Source organism: Hyla sarda, chromosome 6 (assembly GCF_029499605.1).
Source record: "Hyla sarda isolate aHylSar1 chromosome 6, aHylSar1.hap1, whole genome shotgun sequence".
In the NCBI taxonomy this organism is placed as follows: Eukaryota; Metazoa; Chordata; class Amphibia; order Anura; family Hylidae; genus Hyla; species Hyla sarda.
The window spans coordinates 224,302,595-224,312,390 of record NC_079194.1 but is presented as its reverse complement, the minus strand read 5'-3'; the positions used below and the strand labels follow the sequence as shown (position 1 = coordinate 224,312,390).

Below are 9,796 nucleotides of genomic sequence, written 5' to 3'. Positions count from 1 at the left end.
CTTGCTTTGTCTACTCCCTTGTACCGCGCCTATCTTCAGCAGTCAGAGAGGTTGAGCCGTTGCTAGTGGATACGACCTGGTCACTACCGCCGCAGCAAGACCATCCCGCTTTGCGGCGGGCTCTGGTGAACACCAGTAGTGACTTAGAACCGGTCCACTAGCACGGTCCACGCCAATCCCTCTCTGGCACAGAGGATCCACCTCCTGCCAGCCGGCATCGTGACAGTACAATTGGTGATGCAAAAAAGAAGCCCTTACATGGGTCTGTAGGTGCAAAATTGAAAGAATGATTCTAATGATTTTTATGATTCTAATGATTTTTAGAAGGGAAGGAGGAAAAAGTGCTGAAAAACGTAGGATAGGGGATAAGTTCCAGATCGCGGGGGGTCCAACCACTGGGGCAATCTCCTGTACGGGGCCCCGGCAGCCCGAGGGAAGTGAGTGTGTCGACCACCGCACAAAGCGGTGGGTGACACACCCCCTTAATACAACTCTATGGCAGAGCCGAAGATTGCCGAAGGTAGCGCTCCGGCCCTGCCATAGAGTTGTATTGAGGGGGAGTGTCAGCCACTGCTTCGTGCGGTGGTCAACACGCCCCCTTCCCGCAGGCTGCCAGGGCCCCGTACAGTAGATCACGGGGGTCCCAGTGGTCGAACCCCCTGCGATCTGAAACCTATCCCCTATCTTAAGGATAGGGGATAAGTTTTTCAGAACTGGGCTACTCCTTTAAGGGGTTATGCAATAATAACTATATAGAGGGGTTTAAGGGTATGTGTTTCCTATAGTTGGGGTAGGCCCCTTTGTTAGTAGTTTTACTCCCATATAGTTGTCGGCCTCTCTGAGAGGGGCCCGGGCCTACAACAACTACATGGGAGCAACTATTAAAGGAGTTGTCTGGTAAAAAATTACTTATCCCCTATACAAGGATAGGGGATAAGTTATAGATCGCGGGGGGTCCGAGCACTGGGGCCCCCCGCTATCTCTTGCACGGGGTCCCGGAAGTTGGCTGGAAGGGGGGCGTGCCGTATCCCGTACGGAGCTCTGTCCGAAACGCCCCTCCATGTACCCCATAGAGATACATGGAGGGGGTGTGTCGGCAGCGGCTTCATGAGGGGTACAGACGTCGGCTTCCGGCAAACTGCCGGGGCCCCGTGCAGTAGATCGCGAGGGGGCCAGCGCTTGGACCCCCCTGTGATCTATAACTTATCCCCTATCCTTGGAAGGGGGATAAGCTATTTTTCACTAGACTACTCCTTTAACAGAGGGGCCCCATAGTTGAGAGAGAGAGAGAGAGACTATTCTCTGCTCAGCCTCTGTCACAGCGCTACTGTGAGGCAGCTGTATCAATGCACAGCGGCCGTGCGGGAGTAAGTAGTACCTCCCGCCGGCCACTGCAAATTTAAAGAGACAGGCCGGCCCCGGAGGTATCCCATGCGCAGAAGCAGCATTGTCGCAGCAGCGCCAGTGTGTGACATGATGACAGTAAGTTATTAGTCAGGAGTGAGCGGCGGGCCCACTCACTGGCTTAAAAAAAAAAAAAAAAAAAGGTCCAGTGATGGCTGGGCCTACCTGAAGCTCCGGGCCCCATACAAGTGTATGGGTTGTACCCCCCTGATGGTGGCCCTGACCCCCCTCGTGCCACTTTATTCCTCCCGAGCCAACACCCCCCCTTTATTACCCCCTGTGCCACATAATTTCCAGTTCATCACCCCTGTGCTATTTCATTCCCCCTTCATTTCCCTCTATGTATATTCATTACCCCTTCTATACCACCCCCTGTGCCATTTTATTTCCCCTTTTTCCCTGTGCCACTTCATAAAGAGTGGGGTGATTAATTTACACAGAGGGTAATAAAGGGGGAAATAAATGGCACAGATGGATTAAGGGCAAATGATGTGGCACAGGGGGTAATGGAAGTATAATTTGGCACAATGCAAGGGCACAGGTTAAAAAAGGGGGGGGGGTGAAATGGTACAGGGGAGGGATAAGGGGAAATTAAACTGTAATATTGCTTTTTATTGTGTTTTATAGGTAATTACACTCTGGAGTGAGTACAGGACAGCGTTCCACCATACAGGAAGATTTTTGAGCCTTTTTCCCCAATAAGGGACATCTCTCAATAGCGGACACTTTTTCGTTCCCCATGAGTGTCTGCTATTGGGCGATTCTACTGTACCATATAGGAAGACAGAGGGAGGCTATCTACTATACACATGCATAGAGGGGACTAAACTACAAAATGGGATTTTGGGCAAATTCTTCAGAGATGAGTCATGGAGAAAAAGACTTTTTGATGGGAAGAGAGAATGACAGGGAAGATGTCACCTGGATCTAACTTTATTGATTCACCTACAGTCTGCAGAGCCTGTGCTGGACTAATATCTACCACTATATGTTCACTGGGGGAGATTTATCAAAACCTGTGCAGAGGAAGAGTGGTGCAGTTGCCCATAGCAACCAATCAGACTGCTTCTTTCATTTTCCACAGGCCTCTTTAGAGGCCTGTGGAAAATGAAAGAAGCAATCTGATTGGTTGCTATGGGCAACTGCACCACTCTTCCTCTGCACGGGTTTTGATAAATCTCCCCCACTGTGTGTGTGGGGCAGTGTATATATCCGATCGGTGCTGTCACTGTGGATGGGGTAGGTCCACAATTTGATGTGTGTGCATTGGACACGTTACACCACTGCTAATAATTCTCTGTGTGTTTCTGGATAAAATAAGAACCTGTTATTACAATGGATATGCAGAAACAGATCCATCATATAACCCTGTATTGGAAGCCATTATTGGAATTGTTGTTCTAGTCCATTACATCACCGCCTGGAAAGGCTCCAGTCTGGGCTCTATATTGCTGCAATGTCTTCAGCATCCCTTGAAAGGGTTAAAGCCGGTGACGTCACCGATGTAAACAACCTCTCATGGGTTGCCATGACGACTTTCTCGGCTGCGGACGCCAGGTGGCGTTCGTCCAGTCTGAAGCGCTCGGCGCTCGGCGCTCGGCTGTTGCTGCCTGTTTCCCTCAGGCTGCCCAAGCGACATGTTAGGAGGGGAGCAGGCGGCGGCGGCGGCTGTGTGTGCGCGGCGGGACCGAGCGAGACGAGGAGGCCGCGCCTACAGGACTAGTATGGGCTCTTACTGAAGGAGGAAGAAGCCACAGCAACGGGCCCCTCAAGCCGCCGCGGGGGCTGCTGGAAAAGGACGGTGACGGAGATCAGGGCCGGGACAAGATGGCAGCAGCAGCGGCCGCAGCGAGCTGAGCATGCAGAGGGGCCCCGCTTACTGCCTGACATGTCCGGCACAGACCTGCACGCTGCACCTCCTCCTGCTCTATGAAGGTAAAGGGGGGACCGGAGTAGACTGTGTCCGAAGGGCAGCTTCACTACCACAGCATACTCGTGAGCGGAGACCCCACACCTCAGCACACACCGGAGACCCCACACCTCAGCACACACCGGACACCCCACACCTCAGCACACACCGGACACCCCACACCTCAGCACACACCGGAGACCCCACACCTCAGCACACACCGGAGACCCCACACCTCAGTACACACCGGAGACCCCACACCTCAGCATACACCGGAGACCCCACACCTCAGCATACACCGGAGACCCCACACCTCAGCACACACCGGAGACCCCACACCTCAGCACACACCGGAGACCCCACACCTCAGCACACACCGGAGACCCAACACCTCAGCACACACCGGAGACCCCACACCTCAGCATACACCGGAGACCCCACACCTCAGCATACACCCCACACCTCAGCACACACCGGAGACCCCACACCTCAGCACACACCGGAGACCCCACACCTCAGCATACACCGGACACCCCACACCTCAGCACACACCGGACACCCCACACCGGAGACCCCACACCTCAGCACACACCGGAGACCCCACACCTCAGCACACACCGGAGACCCCACACCTCAGCACACACCGGAGACCCCACACCTCAGCACACACCGGAGACCCCACACCTCAGCATACACCGGAGACCCCACACCTTAGCACACACCGGAGACCCCACACCTCAGCACACACCGGAGACCCAACACCTCAGCACACACCGGAGACCCCACACCTCAGCACACACCGTACACCCCACACCTCAGCACACACCGTACACCCCACACCTCAGCACACACCGGAGACCCCACACCTCAGCACACACCGGAGACCCCACACCTCAGCACACACCGGAGACCCCACACCTCAGCACACACCGGAGACCCCACACCTCAGCACACACCGGAGACCCCACACCTCAGCACACACCGGAGACCCCACACCTCAGCACACACCGGAGACCCCACACCTCAGCACACACCGGAGACCCCACACCTCAGCACACACCGGAGACCCCACACCTCAGCACACACCGGAGACCCCACACCTCAGCACACACCGGAGACCCCACACCTCAGCACACACCGGAGACCCCACACCTCAGCACACACCGGGCACCCCACACCTCAGCACACACCGGGCACCCCACACCTCAGCACACACCGGGCACCCCACACCTCAGCACACACCGGGCACCCCACACCTCAGCACACACCGGGCACCCCACACCTCAGCACACACCGGGCACCCCACACCTCAGCACACTCCGGGCACCCCACACCTCAGCACACTCCGGGCACCCCACACCTCAGCACACTCCGGGCACCCCACACCTCAGCACACTCCGGGCACCCCACACCTCAGCACACTCCGGGCACCCCACACCTCAGCACACTCCGGGCACCCCACACCTCAGCACACTCCGGGCACCCCACACGGCAGCACCCCCCATCATCACTATAGAGGGGCACTCACAGCTGACACCCCCCACGGCAGCACACTCCTTATCACTATAGAGGGGCACTCACAGCTGACACCCCCCATCACTATAGAGGGGCACTCACAGCTGACACCCCCCATCATCACACACTCTACTTGTGTGGAGCGCTGTGCGGGTGAATCATGTCCAATGGATCTTTGGCATGGAAAGAAGTGACCTTTTCCTTCTTCCAGTTTTCTGCAATTCAAATAGTGAAACTGAGAGGATTTTAACACAAAATGGATACGTTTTCTGTGTCAAAAAACACTTGGTATATGTCCATGTGAATAGGAACTACTACTAATAAGTCGGGCTTAGTGGGTTGGGGGATGAGATGAAGGATATAGATCAGTTTGAGGGGAGGGAGGTGATGTGACATTTGGGTAGTGTATGTGGGTGATAATAAATGTGATAGGAAGATATAATATCCAGGTGGAATGGACATTGGACTCTTCTTACAGTACCGTGTATTGTGGCCTATCGTCCCATCCTGATCACCAGTGTAATGACCTGAGCCGACTGCATTATAAATCCCTATCATGTTATCAGTTTGGTTGGACCAGGACACTCAAGTGTAATATGGGGCAAAAATGCCCCTGTAATACACTCGTGTGAAACTGGTCAGAGTAAGGATGGACAACTCTCTAACTGTGTGACTGTGAGATTCTTTGGGATGAGTGATAGGATTGTGGGGGAGGGGGACAAGTGATATATGCTTCAAAATAGCCCAGAGGTGACAGGGCAGGGGGGGGGGGGGGGGCTACAGGCATGAGACAGCTGGAGAGAGTGACTGGTAACTTTTTTCGGGACATACAAAAGTAAAAACTAACATTGCACCAACTGGTTGTAGGAAAACTGTATTGAACTTGAGGGTCTTTATGGAAACATGGGTAGGGGGGGGATATAGGGAAAGGGGATTGGCTGTGTGTTGTGTTCACATGGGACATGGTGTGCCCTTCTGCGTGCATGTGTTCATGTAACAACAGAGCTGGAATTTGAGGGATGGTCTGAGAAACTGGGATGAGGAATGGCCGGAAAACGTGAGAGGTAGAGTATTCTTTACTGTACGAAGAAGTTTACTGAAAAATTGCGTAAAGTAAAGGAATATTTGTCTATCCAGATCCCCGTTCTATAGATGAAGTCTGCACGGGATAGGACGTCTTAAACTCCAGGCAGATTTGGTCTCTTACGTGTGAATGGGATTTGTTAGACATTAAAGGGGTACTCCAGTGGAAAACAATAATTTTTTTTAATTAACTGGTGCCAGAAAGTTAAGCAGGTTTGTAAATTACTCCTATTTAAAAAATCTTAATCCTTACAGTACTTATAAGCTGCTGTATACTACAGAGGAAGTTATTTTTCTTTAAAGCGGTTATCAAGGAAAAAACATTTTTATTTTTTATTTTTATTTTTTTTATATATTAACTGGCTCCAGAAAGTTAAACAGATTTGTAAATTACTTATATTAAATTTTTTTTAATCCTTTCAGTACTTATGAGCTTCTGAAGTTAAGGTTGTTCTTTTCTGTCTAAGTGCTCTCTGATGACACGTGTTTCGGGAACCGCCCAATTTAGAAGCAAATGCCCATAGAAAAACTCTTCTAAACTGGGCGTTTCCCAAGACACATGTCATCCGAGAGCACTTAGACAGAAAAGAACAACCTTAATTTCAGAAGCTCATAAGTACTGAAAGGATTAAGATTTTTTTTAATATAAGTAATTTACAAATCTGTTTAACTCTGGAGCCAGTTGATATTTAAAAAAGTGTTTTCCTGGATAACCCCTTTAATTTATTTTCTGTCTGACTACTTTGCTCTCTGCTGACACCTCTGTTCATGTCAGGAACTGTCCAGAGCAGGATATGTTTGCTATGGGGATTTTCTCCTACTCTGGACCGTTCCTAAAAGGACAGAGGTGTTGGCAGAGAGCACTGTGGTCAGACAGAAAATAACTTCCTGTGGAGTATACAGCAGCTCATAAGTTCTGGAAGGATTAAGATAGAAGTCATTCACAAATCTGTTTAACTTTCTGGCACCAGTTGATTCAAAAATGTTTTGTCCCACTGGAGTACCCTTTAATGCAGTGTTTTCCAACCAGTGTGCCTCCAGCTGTTGCCAAACTACAACTCCCAGCATGCCCGGACAGCCTTCGGCTGTCCGGGCATGCTGGAAGTTGTAGTTTGGCAACAGGTGGAGGCACACTGGTTGGAAAACACTGCATTAATGTGATCAGTATGGAAATTTTTTGCATCAATAAAGGCCCCCAGTCTACGATGTGTCCTAACTAGAGATGAGCGAACTTACAGTAAATTCGATTCGTCACGAACTTCTCGGCTCGGCAGTTGATGACTTTTCCTGCATAAATGAGTTCAGTTTTCAGGTGCTCCCGTGGGCTGGAAAAGGTGGATACAGTCCTAGGAGACTCCTTCCTAGGAATGTATCCACCTTTTCCAGCCCACCGGAGCACCTGAAAGCTGAACTAATTTATGCAGGATAAGTCATCAACTACCGAGCTGAGAAGTTTGTGACGAATCGAATTTACTGTAAGTAAATCTCTCATCTCTAGTCCTAACTATCCAGATAGTAACGCTTGGTGTGAATGTGAGAATTCTGAATACCATAGTCCAGCTGAACATTATGTATAGAGTTAATTTCAGGAATCTGTAGCATTTTTTTATGTTTCTTCCAGGTGTCGTCACATATTGGCAATCTAATAAATAATAGTTCCAGTAGTCTAAGGGAGCGTCCTATTTGCATTTCGTGCTCCTTCCGCCTGCTACAAAAAAGGAGAATGGATTCCTGCAGAAGTAGAAAAAAAGCATTCATGTCCTACTTCTCTCTCCAGGGATCGGTTCCTGTTTCTGGCTAGAAATATGCAAATGCAACATGGATCCTGAATGCAGTTGAGGCCATGTTTATACGTAGGTCAACTGATATGGTAGAGAACTGAGCTACTGTTCCGCTCTAAGAATCTCGTATATATTATTATTTTTTTTCTCTAGTCAAGGTTTTTTTCCATTCTCGGGTAGCAAAACATATTTGCATGCAAAATTTAGCATGTCCATTTATGTTGTGGATCTGTCGTAGGTTCATATCATGGATTTTGCCCTTACAGTCTATGACTGTGTTCACACAGGGGAATTTTCCGCTCAGAAATTCCGCTGTCGCTGAGTCACGGCGCATTTCCGAGTGTATTTCCGCGCATATTCGGCCATGTGAATGTGGCCTGTGGGAGTAGAATGCATTGTGCATCCACACTGCGGGGCGCCAGCACAAAATGGCGGCACTAGGACCGCACAGGAATGCACCGTCCCATAGACGGCTATGCATTCCGCACAAAGAATGAACGTGTTCTTTGTGTGGACACAGAAAATGGAACTCCCGTGCCGGAAACATCTGGCACGGAAACTCCATTGTGAGAATCCCGTTGAATTCAACAGGACTCTGCTGCGGCGGAATCTACTAAATTACATTAATTTGGCAATGGGCAACTGTAGATATGTTTGGCGCATGGTGAGGAATTGCTGCGAGTGCCACGGTGAACAATTCCAACACGTGTGGCCTAATGCAGAGGGTAAATGGCGATGTATGTCCGCTAGAGATGAGCGAACTTACAGTAAATTCGATTCGTCACGAACTTCTCGGCTCGGCAGTTGATGTCTTTTCCTGCATAAATGAGTTCAGCTTTCAGGTGCTCCGGTGGGCTGGAAAAGGTGGATACATACAGTCCTAGGAAAGATTCTCCTAGGACTGTATCCACCTTTTCCAGCCCACGGGAACACCTGAAAGCTGAATTAATTTATGCAGGAAAAGTCATCAACTGCCGAGCCGAGAAGTTCGTGACGAATCGAATTTACTGTAACTTCGCTCATCTCTAATGTCCGCCATGGGGAGCTACAAATAAAATACTAAACTTACTAGACCAGTATTCCTCCAGTTGCTGCAAAACTACCACTCCCAGCATTCCCAGACAGTCACCGGCTGTAGTTGTAACAATAGCCACATGCTGTGAGTTGTAGTTTTGCAACCACTAGAGCAGTTTCCCCCAGCCAGGGTGCCTCCAGCTGTTGCAAAACTACAACTCCCAGCATGCTTGGACAGCCTTCGGCTGTCCAGGCATGCTGGGAGTTGCAGTTTTGCAATAGGTGGAGGCTCCCTGCTTGGGAAACACTGCACTATAGGCACACTAGTTGGGAAACACTGGTCAAACACTCAGAGATTGGGGGTAGTTGTCACAGGCATAGCGTTTGTAGCAATAGCAGCATGCTGGGCGTTGTAGTTTTGCAACCGCTGGTTGCTCTTTAATGTAATCTATTGTTCTCTCTTATCAGCCAGGCGAGGCTGACTGTATAAGATTAGTGGCAGAAACAATCCCTTCCCCCATGGTCACCACTTTATCTCAAGTCTTTCTAGTTTTGAGAATTTCCAGAAACTTTTGTTTGTTGGAGGGTGAGTAATATCAACCGCTATGTCCATATAAGTTGCTCAAGCAGAATGAGTTCATGTGATGAAGCAGATCCTATGACAGCGTCTGCACCCCAAATACACGTTCCCTAGGTTCTTTGCCCTGGTTGTGATGATGATGCGTTTTTTTACTTGGTGCACATCACTGGAGTTGTGTCAACATGTTGTGGCTGGGTGCGTTCATGGTGGGTGGGGACAGAGAGGGCGTGAATGAGGTGTCAGCACAGGACTGCTGAACCCATCACATTCCACAAACTTCCAGGGGCTCTATTCACACTCGCCAGCCCAGAGGATAGCAGAGCCAGGCGCTGCCCCATATAGACATGCACTCATCAGTTTTCCCGCAGCCCTCCCCCCATTACATCCTGTTCCTTATCACTTTGTAAACCCCTTGCTCCTGCACCATCTAAACACATTTTCCGGTTGCATAGGAAAAAAAAAAAGTTCAGAGAAACTTTTGGATGCACGGAATTGGAAATATTTGCTAGC

At 49.9% G+C, this 9,796-nt stretch overlaps 1 protein-coding gene across 1 annotated transcript in view; it reads left to right on the top strand.

Annotated features, from left to right (window-relative positions):
* Positions 1-2,911: 2,911 nt before the first annotated feature.
* Positions 2,912-9,796, top strand: part of HIPK3 (homeodomain interacting protein kinase 3) — a 116,300-nt gene continuing 109,415 nt past the window's right edge. The window contains exon 1 of the mRNA XM_056526604.1: positions 2,912-3,339. Within this exon, the coding sequence (XP_056382579.1) occupies positions 3,264-3,339 (76 nt within the window). The 5' untranslated portion in view covers positions 2,912-3,263. The remainder of the gene's footprint in view (positions 3,340-9,796) is intronic.